The following is a 14414-nucleotide window of genomic DNA, read 5'->3' as shown; positions in this document are numbered from 1 at the left end:
GAAAATCGATTTTTACAAGTGTAATTTTAGTCTAATACTTTTATTTAATTATATATTTATATAATTATACATATTATATACTCTGCACCCGTCAACTGAGGTACTTAAACTTGGGATTTAACATTACTTGCATTTGAACATCATATTTACAGGCAAATTGTCATTGTTTCTTTTAGACATTTCAGTTGAAGCAAAGAATTGTGATCAGTGTTGGGCAAGTTACTTCCAAAATGTAATATTTACATTTACACATTTGGCAGATGCTTTTATCCAAAGCATCTTACAGTGCAAGTATTACAGGGACAATCCCCCCGGAGCAACCTGGAGATAAGTGTTTTGCTCAAGGGCACAATGGTGGTGGCCTTGGGGTTCGAACCGTGGACCTTCTGATTAACAGCCCTGTGCTTTTAGCCACTACGCCACCACCACTCTGCAATACATTATAGATTACCAGTTACTGTCATTTGAGAGTAATTAGTTAGATTACAATATTACTGTATCTGAATTGTAATGCTTTACTCTACTTTTACGTTACTTTTGAGTTACTTTCACCAAAATAACCACAGAAATATGACTTGGCATTCTAAAATGCCAAAACTGAGTTTATTGAAGCTCATTGTAAATCAAGTGGAGGGCAATGTGGAATAGCATAATGACTGTGTAGGCTCCTAAGGCTACTAACAACTTAATATTATGTGACGTGAAGTCTCATGGAGCAATTCAATAAGTAACAATCACTGTCAGAATCACAAAAGCAGACAAAGGATCAAAGTCTGGTAAATTATGATAGAGAAATGTAAATATGTAAATATTTATAGTCTAGGCATATTCATATGAAACACAGCAGAGCTAGAACCCACTATTATGTAAAATATCACCTTATGACATGACAAGATGCACAATCTTTTTTTCATTTCTATTCTTTTATTCTCTTCAAGTTCAAAGTACAAAGTTGGCATGCATTGGATGGGCATAGCTTGTCCTTTATCAAGAATCAAAAAGTGCTCATGGAAAATTAGGGCTCCAGTAATATGACTCATTTTAGTCCAACTTCACATTTAACATGTAGGCTAAACATAGCCTACAACTGCTAAGAAACAAAAGACAGGCCAAACAGAGGAACCCTGCTATTTGCCAAAAAATTACTAAAATTTAAATCACTTCTAGCTAGACCTATATCTAATGGCCCTGTGAGGCTAGCCAAATTTTGCAAGAATACAAAAAAATAAAGTAAAAGTGCTTGGGCCTATATATCATTATAAGGATGTTCAAAGAACATTGTTCTAAAACGTTTTCCCCAAATATTATTAGAACATTATTCAGTTGTTAATAACATCAACAGGACATTCAAAGAACATTGTTCTAAAAATATTTTCTCCCAACCTTATAAGAACAATCTTCAGTTGTTAATATCATTATAAGGACGTTCCAAGAACATTGTTCTAAGAACGTTTTCTCCCAACATTATGAAAACATTCGCCAGTTGTTATAAACATCAAAAGGACGTTCCAAGAACATTGTTCTAAGAACGTTTTCTCCCAACAATATGAGAACATTTGCCAATTGTTAATAACATCAAAAGGACGTTCCAAGAACATTGTTCTAAGAACGTTTTTTTAGAACGTTATGTGAACGTTTATCAAACACTTATAACGTCATAAGAACGTTCCATGAACATTATTTTAAGAACGTTTCATCCTAACATTTACATAACCTTTACAGAACGTTAGCAAATGTTGTGGGAACGTTCCCTGTTAGCTGGGTAGACAGCCTCTACACACAGCACCATCTCCATCTCCAGCAGTAGCACCACCTCCTTCTCCAGCAGCAGCAGCACCACCTTTAACACCAGCAGCACCATCTCCATCTCCAGCAGCAGCACCATCTGCAGCACCACCTCCTTCTCCAGCAGCAGCAGCACCACCTTTAACACCAGCAGCACCATCTCCATCTCCAGCAGCAGCACCATCTGCAGCACCACCTCCTTCTCCAGCAGCAGCACCACCTTTAACACCAGCAGCACCATCTCCATCTCCAGCATCAGCACCATCTGCAGCACCACCTCCTTCTCCAGCAGCAGCAGCACCTTTAACACCAGCAGCACCATCTCCATCTCCAGCATCAGCACCATCGTCAGTAGTAGGATTATGCGTCCGGCAGCAAGTCAGGGTGACTTGCACACACTGTGGCATTCAAATCAATAAAAAGAACTTGCTGGTTCACATTAATAGAAAGCACAGGCAAAGGGTAACTGAAATTTCAGCTAAACGGCACCTGTCATGCCAATGCATTGATGCCAAAAATGACATCTTTGCTGTTGATAAATCATTCTTTAAGCCTTGCTCGCCTATACATGTTCAGAAAAAAACATAGGGTGCAATCCAAAACCTAATCTGTGAACTGGATGAATGCAAGACAAATGCTGAATTTGCAGTCAGGAGTGGAATTCTTCCTCATGAGTGCATGCATCTAAAGTCTTTGCTCTTCCGCCCTCGAATGGACACCGCATTCATAATTTTCGAGGAGGAGGTTCTGTCAGAAATGGATACTGCGATGATATTTGGGGACGCAAGGAAGCAAAGTTGCTTAAAAGATATCACACAACAGCAGACTGGGCTGCAGAATAGCAGCATATGTTTCTAAAAAGAATTCCTGGCACTGCCCATGTGCCAAAGCAAGACAGACATGTCTCCATAAAACAATTGAGACTATAACTATAAGTGTCTGTCTATGCAAACTGACTGGAACTAACTGTGCAGTAAACTGTTTTAATGCACACCACCTTCCACCAATCAGAATCCAGTATTTAGACTGACTGTGGTATAATACAATATGATCAACTTTGTTTTCTGCTTATATGTGGCTGCTCCAGAAGATATATTGTTGTATAATAATTAAATGTTTTGTGTTATTGTTTTATCATATAAACTTAGAATAAATACAAAATAATGCACACTGGAAAATGTTCCAGTTTTTCAATTTGACTGTTTTGTCACTTTTTCTTCAAAGCCAACAGTCAGTCACCAAGCAAATGATCCAACCGGATCTAAACATCATGGCGGTCACCCCATCTGTGCCAGACTTCATGGAGGTCACCCCGTCTACGAGAATCCATGTATGTACTGTTTGACTATTGTTTGTATATGTAATAACCTTTCCTGTTTCATAAGTGTTTGAGCATATTAGGAGCATAATTTATTACCTTAATTTAATTGAGATAAATTCACAAATAGCCTTAATACGATGGGGAAGAAAAAAAGCAGGGATGCACAGATAGTCTAGTCATGCCGTTTGTCACAGTAACAATGCTGAAAAATCATGAAAAATGTTAAAGAAAGGTCAGGCAATATCAGCTATGCCAGCATCTCCAGTTCCATGCAAATCTTATGGTTACTTTGACCTAATCTTTGCGTATCAACAATACTAAAAAAATCCTCATTAGGTTAAGATCGATCTGATGAAGGTCCTGCATTAACGTTAACAGCCATTAGGTGGCGAAATGAGTGGCGCTTCACTAGATCCATAGAGGTGGAGCTAGACTAAGTCAAGAGAGGAGGAGCAGCTTACGTGTAGCTCCTCCTCGCTGGACGTCTAGCGAGGAGGAGCTTGCTCTGCAGCGAGCACCACTTGCAAGCCATTGAGTCTGCACTATAGATGGCGGTATGCTCCTTATGAGTGAACAGACATTAACCAATAAGAAGAACGATGTCATGAGTGTGACCACGACGACTCAGTCTGCTGCTTGGTGTGCAGTTAATTGAGAAAAAAATGTTTTAATGGTAAGAAACTTACTTTTTTATTTGGATTCTGTCTGATTAAGGTTCACTGAGTTATCAGAACAAGCCAAACAAGACACGCGCAGCAAGTCATGAAATTGGTGAGTGTTTTCTCATTTATAGACTTGTTTGGTGCATGTGGCGATATTTCAGGTGTTTGTGCAAACAATGAGTGCGTCATATTGACAATTCCTTAGAAATCACCGGAGTTATATATCGGACATGTATGCAATATTTTAGAACACTAAAAATTGTATTATTGTTATTATTATTAGTTTTTTTTTTTTTTTTTTTGTACATAACTACGTTATAAAATTATGAAGTTTAGACTGAAGTTAATTTTGTCTGAACGGAGAAAACTTTGGGAAACTTTATAGTTAAAATAAAAAAAAACTACTTAACGGAAAAAACTGTTCTGCAGTAAATCATAAGTTACTTTTTAAAATTATTAATAATAATTAATACATTATTATTATTATTATTATTCAAAAAATCGTATGAAGAGGATTGGTAAGAAGTTTCCATTGTTGACATTGTTCTAACCATTCGAGCAGCTAATGTTAGCGTCCTCAGCTAACAATGTTTTGTTCTCAGAACGTCCCCATACATTTTTAACGTTTGTTAAAACTTAACATTAACCATTAGAGAACGTTCTCTTTAGGTTGTTACAAAAAAAAAACCTCCCTGAAATTTTCTGGGAAGGTTAGTTTTTGGTTACAAAAAGAGAACGTTAATAAAACGTTATTATTTGGTTACCCCAAAATATAACCAAACGTGAAACATATGCTAACGTTAGGGGAACGTTCTGTGTTTGCTATCTCCTCCTCGTCGGCAATGCAGTTCTCCAGTGTAGCGATTTGGTTATAAACAAATGAAATATCAAACCACCTTTGATTGTTAAATGATTGATTTATTGCACCATGACAATAATAAAGTGTATTGCATGCATACCTTGTTTTTTTTTTTGTCTATTTATGTTTCAAACCTGCTTTTGAAGGACCTTTCTCTCTGATTAGCAGTCACATAACGCAAAAACAGTCAGTGACTGTTTTTATTTAACCTCTCCAGGGTTTTTCCTGGGTCAAAAATGGTCTTCAGTGGTGGATGACATACACGTTCATCACAGTGCATTTTCATTTTATTACAAAATTGCAATTCATGTTTGTTATGAAATGTATTTATTTGTGATCATCTGAGCATCTAGAAACTTCTGAACGATTGTACTTCAAGGAACAGTGGGAAATAAATCGAACTTAACACCTTATTTCTAAAGGGCTAGTTATATTATTCATGAGTAAACCACTTTACTGATTTGGGACTGTACTTTTATAGTAAATATGTTTGTTTCCTACTCCATAACAAAAATTGTTTCTCGTATCATTGTGACTCTGGAAATATCTCAATCCAAACCAGGCCAGTATGTTTCCTAATATCAAACATCATTAGAACAAGAAATATATTACACATGATTTTCTTTATAGTTTATAACCTTTAACCTTTAGTGTTGCTGGTGCAGGTGTTTTCTCTTTCCCAAGTCAGTGTGCTGTTCGGTCTGTCTGTCTTGCCGTTTGAAGTGGGTTAATTTCTCCATAGTGCTTTAAAAAAGAAAATTCAAAGATAGAATTCAAATGGGTCGCATTATGTTTGTTTTGTGCCATGATACCAAGGGAAGCCCAGTTTTATTGCTCATCAATCCGCTCTGCGCTATCCTGTTACCGGAATTCGCTTATCGACTGAAGACCGGTTGCCACACGTGCGCATTTGCAGATTCTCTGTGGATCATGAGACACACGAGTGTGACCTGTTTTCATACATCCCACGCATATATGTGTACCACATGTGAAGCATATTTAGTGCCATGTTATCTTGCTTTCGGCACTTTATATCAATAAATTTGCCTCGTCACCAAATTTCACATTGCCGGCTGCCGCACAATTTTCAATGCAGGAAAAACCTTGCTCTAGAAGGCACCGTTATGTTTTTGAACCATTTAATTCAGACTCTACAACTCTTCAGTGCTGGCCATGGAGAAATGAAACCAAAAAAAATATCGGAAACTGTTGATTTTTTTCGATAGTCAAAATGCAACTATCGGCCCCTGATTAATTGAATAAAATCAAATCAAATCAAAATCAAATCAAATCACTTTATTGTCACACTACCATGTACACAAGTGCAACAGTAGGTGAAATTCTTGTGTGCAGTTCCGAGCAACATAGCAGTCATGACAGTGACGAGACATATACCAATTACAATAAACAACATACTTACACAAAACAATTTACATATCAAATGTACACATACTTACACAAAACAATTTACAAATCAGATGTACACATACTTACACAACACAGTAATTATATACAATGCAGAATATAGAACAGAATATACAATACAATACAATAAGTGGGAGTATATGAAATATATATGTGTGTATATATATATATATATATATATAGCAGTTGTATTGAGGAGAATATGTTGACAGTCCAGTGTGAGATTATAGATTAATAAAGTGCAGTGCTAATTATTGATCCTGATAGATCAAGAGTTCAACAGTCTGATTGCTTGGGGAAAAAGCTATCATGTAGTCGGCTGGTGCGGGTCCTGATGCTGCGATACCGCCTGCCTGATGGTAGCAGTGAGAACAGCCCATGACTTGGGTGACTGGAGTCTCTGATGATCCTCCGAAGCTTTTTCACACACCGCCTGGTGTATATGTCCTGGAGGGAGGGAAGCTCACCTCCGATGATGTTCCTGGCAGTTCGCACCACCCTTTGCAGGGCTTTGCAGTTGTGCGCGGTGCTATTGCCATACCAGGCGGTGATGCAGCCAGTCAGGATGCTCTCTACAGTGCTGGTGTAGAACCGTGTGAGGATGTGGTGGTTCATTCCAAACTTCCTCAGCCGTCTCAGGAAGAAGAGGCGCTGGTGAGCCTTCTTCACAACGGCCTCAGTGTGGACGGACCATGTGAGTTCCTCAGTAATGTGGACACCGAGGAACTTGAAGCTGCTGACTCTCTCCACCGAATAAACTCAGTTTTTCACAAATCCTGACATTTAATCGTAGAAAACATTCCCTTTCTTAGGTCAGTTAGGATCAGTACTTTATTTTAAGAATGTGAAATATCAGAATATTAGTAGAGAGAATTATTTATTTCAGCTTTTATTTCTTTCATCACATTCCCTGTGGGTCATAAGTTTACATACACTTTGTTAGTAATTGTAGCATTGCCTTTAAATTGTTTAACTTAAGGCGGGTGCACACTTTACCATTGTTGCTTGTCAGACTGTACGATATGAACTCTTTGATATTGCAATGGCACATTGCGACATTTTGTCAGACTGCACGATATACACCATAGCCGACTGTGGTCCCAATAGTCCCGATTGGTGAACGTGACTCGCGTTATGGGAGTGTAGCAGAATAGAAGCGAAATGGTGAAATTTACCCACCACGGAGGAGCATTTTGTTTTTCTCTCTGAAAGTCAGAACATCAGCAGTTCCATTGCTCCAATACCACTCCATCACGAGCATATGCTAACATTTACAAAAAAGATTTTGTCAATATAATAATACAACTTGATCACAAATACAGAAAATTACAGATGTTGAGAATAAACGTGAGTGCTGGAGGTAGCCTACAGTAATAATGAGCTACCACAGTCAAATATTCATTGTGGAAATAAAGACTTGTGGCCCGAAAAATTACAAACTTCACCGTTCACATTGGGAAAAACAAAAAAAGGTGGGTTATAGAATGTCTTTCTCCTCTTTTAGTTAGTAACCTATAGGCCTCGCAAAATTTCAAAAATTCATAAAGGCTGATAATATATCACGCTTGCAAATTCCCTATGGATGATGCACATATGTGACATAGATCTCTATAATTGTATCCAACTCTATTTGCTGATTTGCAGTAAAACATTCAATAAATACGTATACAATAAATATTAATTGTTCAGTCTTTCTACTTTATTTATTTTTAAATAAAATTGGAGCAGTGTGAATCTTAAAAAGACAAAAAATTATCGTTTTAAAGTAAGTTTATTAAAAGTAAAATATTAATTACAATAATTTTGTAAAGGAAAAAAAAAAGAGAAAATGCAGTCATTTATTTATTTTCATTTTGCAGCCTAATCTCTGTATTTATTTAATTCAGAGAATAATGCTTTCATATTGCTGATGTGTTACACTTTTCTCCAAGTATTTTCTGCTTCTTTATTTATTAGAAGCAGAATATCTCATCTGGCCATCGTAATAGCAGTCACACTATACAGCTGCAATGCTAAATTTCAGACACTGCCCAAACTTCGTCGGAGGCTGAAGATCATCGCAAAGGCTATTAATCGGCCTTCTGTGAATGTCACACTGAACGTTGTAAGATTGCCGGCAGAATCATGGCCAAAATCGTACAGTGTGCACCCGCCTTTAGGCCAAACATTTTGGGTAGCCTTCCACAAGCTTCTCGCTATAAATTGCTGGAATTTTTGGCCTATTTTTCCAAAATTAACTTGTGTAACTGAGTCAGGTTTGTAGGCCTCCTTGCTTGCACATGCTTTTTGATTTCTGCCCACAAATTTCGGATTGAAGTCAGGGCTTTGTGATGGCCACTCCAATACCTTGACTTGTCCTTAAGCCATTTTGCCACAACTTTGGAGGTATTCTTGGGGTCATTGTGCATTTGGAACACCCATTTGCAACAGAGCTTTAACTTCATGGCTGATGTCTTGAGATGTTTCTTCAATATAGCCACAATTTGTCTTCCTCATAATCCCATCTATTTTGTGAAGCGCACCAGTCCATCCTACAGCAAAGCACCCCCATGCTTCACGGTTGAGATGGTGTTCTTCCACTTGCAAGCCTCACCCTTTTTCCTCCAAACATAACGATAGTCATTATGGCCAAACAGTTCAATTGTTTCATCAAACCAGAGAACATTTATCCAAAAAGTAAGATCATTTTTTTGGGGTGTCCGATTCAACTCTGTGAGCATGAGTGCACATCTCACAAGCTTGCACGTCCAAAACATTCTTCAGTTTCCACTGAAGTAATTTCAAAAGCACCATTTCATGGGGACCCGGGTAGCTCAGCGAGTAAAGAAGCTGACTACCATACCTGGAGTCGCAAGTTCGAATCCAGGGTGTGCTGAGTGACTCCAGCCAAATTGGCCCATTTGCTAGGGAGGGTAGAGTCACATGGGGTAACCTCCTTGTGGTCTAGATTAGTAGTTCTTGCTCTCAATGGGGCACATGGTAAGTTGTACATGGATCCTGGAGAGTAGCATGAGCCTCCACATCTTGAGTCTCCGCAGTGTCCTAGCCATGTGATAAGATTGACTGTCTCAGAAACAGAGGCAACTGAGACTTGTCCTCTGCCTCCCGGATTGAGGGGAGTAACTGTGCCACCACAAGGACCTACAAGTATTGGGAATTGGGCATTCCAAATTGGGGAGAAAAGGAGATGAAAATATATATACACATATATATATATATGTGTGTTATCATAACTGATTGACAACTCGCCACATGTCCATCATATTCGTATGCAAAACAACTATCATGGTTATCATGTAACTAAAATGGTCTTGTGATTTTCTGCTCATTGGTCCACACAAGTCCAAGCAAGAACCTCTTTCCACTGCTCTGATCTGCACAGACTCTTACTTCGATTACAACATGCACAGTATGCGTGATGTAAATTGACTACACTAAAAGCGTATCACAACGCAGTCGTAGTGCACGTTGAACGTGTTTGAATTCACATAAGGAAACCCATTCTACCAGGCACAACAAAGAAAAACTAAGTATACCCAGTCCATAGGAATATTATTGTGTGGCGTGTCATTTACCACTCCCTTGCAAACTCTTATCACTGAAAACCTTTCAAATAGACAGTGTGGCAATCTGCTGAAACCAATTTAATAAAAGTTTCTTCACCACAGAAGGAATAATTAATAATAATTGTCATAACTTTCTACCCTCTCTAAACCTTAGAATGAAATCTGCTTGACATGCTACTGAAGATGGAGTTTATTAAAGAGGAGTGTGAAGACATCAGTATTTCTGAACATTTCAGTTTAAAGAATGAAGACCCAAAGGAACAAAGAGGTTGGTGCCCATTCTTGATTTTTATATAATCACTGCTGAGCAAATTAAATTAAATTCACCAAAAATTTTAATTCTATCATTTATTCATCCTCATGTTGTTCCCAGCATGTATGACTGACTGACTGACTTCTGTAGAATACTAGCTATGCCACAGGGTTTTTGGTAGTACAGTTACCATCTGAGAAAAAAGAAGTGTTAAACCGGTTTTACGGTAATCTGCACATTTTCCTATTATGCTAAGCACAGCCCTTTAATAGCATAACTCACACAACAAATAAATAGGCTAAATTATGTTTATGTAATTATTACATGTAACTGTGAAAAACGATTTAAATTATTAATGTAAAATACGCTCCAGCGTACAGCCACACAAATCTTATATGCACTACAATAGTGATACATTTCCTTTGTAATTTCTTAGGACTTTTATTTTGACTTTATTTTGGTGAACTGCTTCAGTGATACTCCAGAATAGTGTTTGTTTTTAGGCTAGTTCACAGAAGATTAATTAGCTTCTCATTCAATGTCTGGTGAAATGCTCATCTGGTGCCGTTCTTAATGCATGTTATAAGCGAACCTAACTGTTTAGCATCTACATCTGAGATGAAGTTTGTGTGGAGCCCTCACATATTGCTTTAAACAGACACAGGACATGTACATCTACTTCTGTTATACACTTTCTCAACATCTTGCATGTTAAGAATTAAACGACTTCTACATCCCAAACAACAAAACCCGTCTTCAGTCTGACCCATTATAAGATACTTGAAAATGTAATGACTGTAAATGATAACATGGCAATTTGATAAAAAGAGACATACACGATAAGCCACAACAGTAAAACCACATGTCTAATATTGTGTAGGTCCCCCTCGTGCCGCCAAAATAGTGCCAACTCTCATTTCAGAATAGCATTCTAAGAATAAATTTCTCACGACAATTTTGCAGAGCTGTTATCCGAGTTACCGTAGACTTTGTTATTAAAAACTAGTCTGGCCATTCTATGTTGACCTCTCTCATCAACAAGGCGTTTCTGTCCACAGAACTGTTGCTCACTGAATGTTTTTTTTTTGTTTTTGGCACCATTCGGAGTAAATTCTAGAGAATGTTGTGTGTGAAAATCCCAAGAAATCAACAGTTACAGTATACTCAAACAAGCCCATCTGGCACAATGGGATTATCTAATCAGCCAATCATGTGGCAGCAGTGTAGTGCATAAAATCATGCAGATATGGGTCAGGAGCTTCAGTTATTTAATATGAAACAGTGGTAACTTGTGGTTAACCTAAACTGATATCTAGAGATCAGCGTTGCCGATGGTTGATATAAATGCCGATAAACATAATAAATTGTATGATTATTTGCCAACAGCAAATCAGATATACACACAATTTCAGTGAAACAAACTCTTCTTATATGCAATATATCACACCCCAATAGTCTGGTGGAGCTATAGAAAATTGACAAGTGCGAGACTAGTGGTGTGGAGCAATTATTCGATTATTGCAACAATCACTCATTAGCTATCAACCAATTATTCAGCTTGTGCTTATTTGAAGCTTATTTGAGCCTTATTCTGCTTATTCCAACGAGAGTGCTTCTGTATTTACTTATTTTGTATAATTCTCTCATACTTCACAATCTAAATCACCCGAAGCTGTTTGGAAAGTGCATCTAGACTGTGATCTGTGTAATTCTTTTCCTCAGTCAGGCGTGAGGTGTAGTGCTGCTCTCGCGCGTCATCATTAGAGTTTAATGTGATTTTCATGTTACGATAAATGAGAGGGAACAACTTTGACAAACTTTTTTGTCACTTTTTTTATTGCTGATGTTGTTGATAATGTCAACTAATCATTTCAGCCCCTAGTTCAAAGAAGGGTTTAGTCTTAAGTGGCAGGGTCTGTCATTCATACACGCTTCCCTCCTGGTCCGGGCCGCTAAGAGTTACAGCTTTTTCCCACGGCCTGTCATCAGTCGTGTCTTGATTGTATCCCTCCTTTAGTACAAGTTTAGAGTCTAAAGCCAGCGTCACACTAGAAGACTCCAAACAACTTGAGTTTGGCCGAGGGTGTCACACTTTAAGACTGTTTTGCTGAGATCTCGTTGTCTTCATTCAGAGGTATTACACTTGCGGATTCAGAATGGAGGGGTGACAGACATACCACTTAGCCATAACTATTTGTCTCTAATGTCTTGTGGAGCTCGCCAAAATAACAGAGTTATTTCTAATGATATGCATCGTTTTGATACCTGTTTTTCCTTAATGTGCATTATTAAATGTGTGTTTACAGCATATCACTACATTTGTGTATTATTATCCATAATTATGGATAACCAGAGGCAATTAGCATCTACCATTTCTTGCACCAAACGTTTTCTAAATCTTGAATGAGTATTTATTTCAAAAAGCCAAGTAGTGAAGAGCTTTACCGATGCTGTACAGGGCTATTGGCCAGTGTTTCCCAATCATGGTCTTAATGTACCCCTAAGACTACATGGTTTTGATTTCTCTGAATGTGAACTCATAATTGTGAAATGTTGGGATATTCCAGGACCAGGATTCAGAAAAGCTGCTATAGGTATAACAATACTGGCTTCTGGCAGATGAGACATTTTTCATGGGCAGACATAAAGCAGTTGAAGTCAGTGCTGCTCTGCCATTACCAACAAATGCACAATTCATTTTCAATCAGAGGGTGGACAGAAATGTGTTGTCTGTTCCAAGATAAACAACTTGATGTGAAAATGACAGTTAACCTTGAGGGAAAAAGAGATCGCTTATGAACAAATACTTGACCTCTGGTGCGTTCTGCTATTGTTTGGTTCCCCTTTTAATTCTTTTTTACATTTAATCTTCTTGTATTGATTTTTTTATTTTAATTTTAGACCTGATGCAGCTGAAAGAGGAAGAACTGAATGAAATGGAGGAGAATCATCAGTATCAGGAACCTGCTAAATTTGTAACTGGTGAACATTTTTATAGTTGCTCACAGACTGAAAAGAAATTCTCACAAAACACAACTCGAAGAACAGAAACAGAAAATTATTTCACCTGCTCTCAGTGTGGAAAGAGTTTTCCAACTCAAGTAGCCCTTAAAAGGCACATGAGAATTCACACTGGAGAGAAACCTTTCACATGCCCTCAGTGTGGAAATAGTTTCTTATTAAAAGGATCCCTTGAAAGGCACATAAGAACTCACACTGGAGAGAAGCCTTATTCATGCCATCAGTGTGAAAAGAGTTACACACACAAAGCAAGTCTTAATATCCACATAAGAACTCACACTGGAGAGAAGCCGTATTCATGCTTTCAGTGTGGCAAGTGTTACACACACCTCAAAAGTTATAAAGAGCACATGAGAAAGCACATGCAAATTCACACCGGAGAGAAAACTTTTGCATGTTTTCAGTGTGGAAAGATTATCAAACATAAAAAAAACCTAAACGAACATATGAGAATACACACAGGAGAGAAGCCTTTTAACTGCCATCAGTGTGGAAAAAGTTTCACACATAGAAGAACCTTTAAAAATCACATCAAAATTCATACGGAGTAGATGCCTTAATGCCCCTGCACACTTCATACAAAACTGAAGTGTGTCCCCATTCGCATGCCTTCATTGTGGAATGAGTTTAATAGACACATGAGACAATTAAACACATGAGAGCTCCTACAACATGCCTTTCATGTTTCAGTCAGGAAAGAAGTCTGAAAAGTGCATACAAATTCACAGTACACATGCCTTCATTGTGGGAAGAGTTTAATAAAAACAAATCTCAAGAGGTTATATGAAATGTCGGTATAACTCTCTCTCTGTGTGACAAGTGCTTCACGGAGGATGTTGGGAAGGTCGTTCCACCATCGAGTTGCAGTGAAGTAAAATGTGTGGGAAAGTGATTTGGTGCGTCTTTGTGTTGGTACCACATTGTGCCGCTCATTTGCTGACACGCAGCCTTCTGGTAGGAGCGTAGCTCTGCAGGAATGATTAGACCTAGTGACTGTACGCCAGCATCAGAGGCTTAAACTTAATTTGCAGCAGCCAGTGAAAAGAAACAAGGGGTGTTACATGCACTCTCTTGAGTTCGTTGAAGAACAGCTGTGCTGCTGCATTCTGGATCATTTGCAGAGGCCTGGTCAAGTCATTTTTATTTGTATAGCGCCTTTCACAACACGCATCATTTACAGAAGATCAGGCATTAAGACAATAAAACTGTAATATCTAGAATGTCTATGAGTCATCATTGTGTTGTTTGATAAAATACGATTGTAAATTATGTTTAAAAATAAGTAATTAAATAATAATTGTATTTATAACCCCAGGCCAAAGGCGACTGTGGAAAGGAACTCAAAACTCCATAAGATGTTGATTAATGGAGAAAAATAACCTTTTGAGAAACCAGAATCACTGTGGGGGCCAGTTCCCCTCTGGCTAACAGCGTGAATATAATGCCAATATTACTTATATGTGCAATGCAAGTTGTGGTTTAAAAAAAGATTTTGTATGAACTGTAAGACTTTGAAGTCCAT

At 38.0% G+C, this 14414-nt stretch overlaps 2 protein-coding genes across 4 annotated transcripts in view; both read left to right on the top strand.

Moving 5' to 3' along the window:
• The window catches only part of LOC127645727 (zinc finger protein 420-like), a 451613-nt gene that overhangs the window by 381826 nt on the left and 55373 nt on the right, over window positions 1-14414 (top strand). The window lies entirely within an intron of this gene.
• LOC127644824 (gastrula zinc finger protein XlCGF7.1-like) lies at window positions 3010-13581 on the top strand. 3 transcript variants are annotated; one of them, XM_052128222.1, is made up of 4 exons: window positions 3010-3115; window positions 3821-3877; window positions 9773-9886; window positions 12773-13581. In XM_052128222.1, the coding sequence occupies exons 3-4, from the start codon at window positions 9790-9792 to the stop codon at window positions 13441-13443; spliced, it is 768 nt and encodes a 255-aa protein (XP_051984182.1). In that variant the 5' UTR covers window positions 3010-3115; window positions 3821-3877; window positions 9773-9789; the 3' UTR covers window positions 13444-13581. The 3 variants fall into 3 exon arrangements, with proteins under 3 accessions (XP_051984182.1, XP_051984184.1, XP_051984183.1); XM_052128224.1 differs by lacking the exons at window positions 3010-3115; window positions 3821-3877 and adding an exon at window positions 3652-3779; XM_052128223.1 differs by lacking the exon at window positions 3010-3115 and having other exon boundaries at window positions 3763-3877.

The sequence above is a fragment of the Xyrauchen texanus genome, chromosome 6 (assembly GCF_025860055.1).
Source record: "Xyrauchen texanus isolate HMW12.3.18 chromosome 6, RBS_HiC_50CHRs, whole genome shotgun sequence".
In the NCBI taxonomy this organism is placed as follows: Eukaryota; Metazoa; Chordata; class Actinopteri; order Cypriniformes; family Catostomidae; genus Xyrauchen; species Xyrauchen texanus.
This window is presented reverse-complemented; position numbering and strand designations above follow the sequence as displayed.

Bases quoted from the DNA above. Each gene is read 5' to 3' on its own strand.
- LOC127644824 (XM_052128222.1), top strand. From the start codon at position 9,790: ATGCTACTGAAGATGGAGTTTATTAAAGAGGAGTGTGAAGACATCAGT. The intron at 9,887-12,772 runs GTTGGTGCCCAT...TTTTAATTTTAG, and splicing joins AGACCCAAAGGAACAAAGAG to ACCTGATGCAGCTGAAAGAG.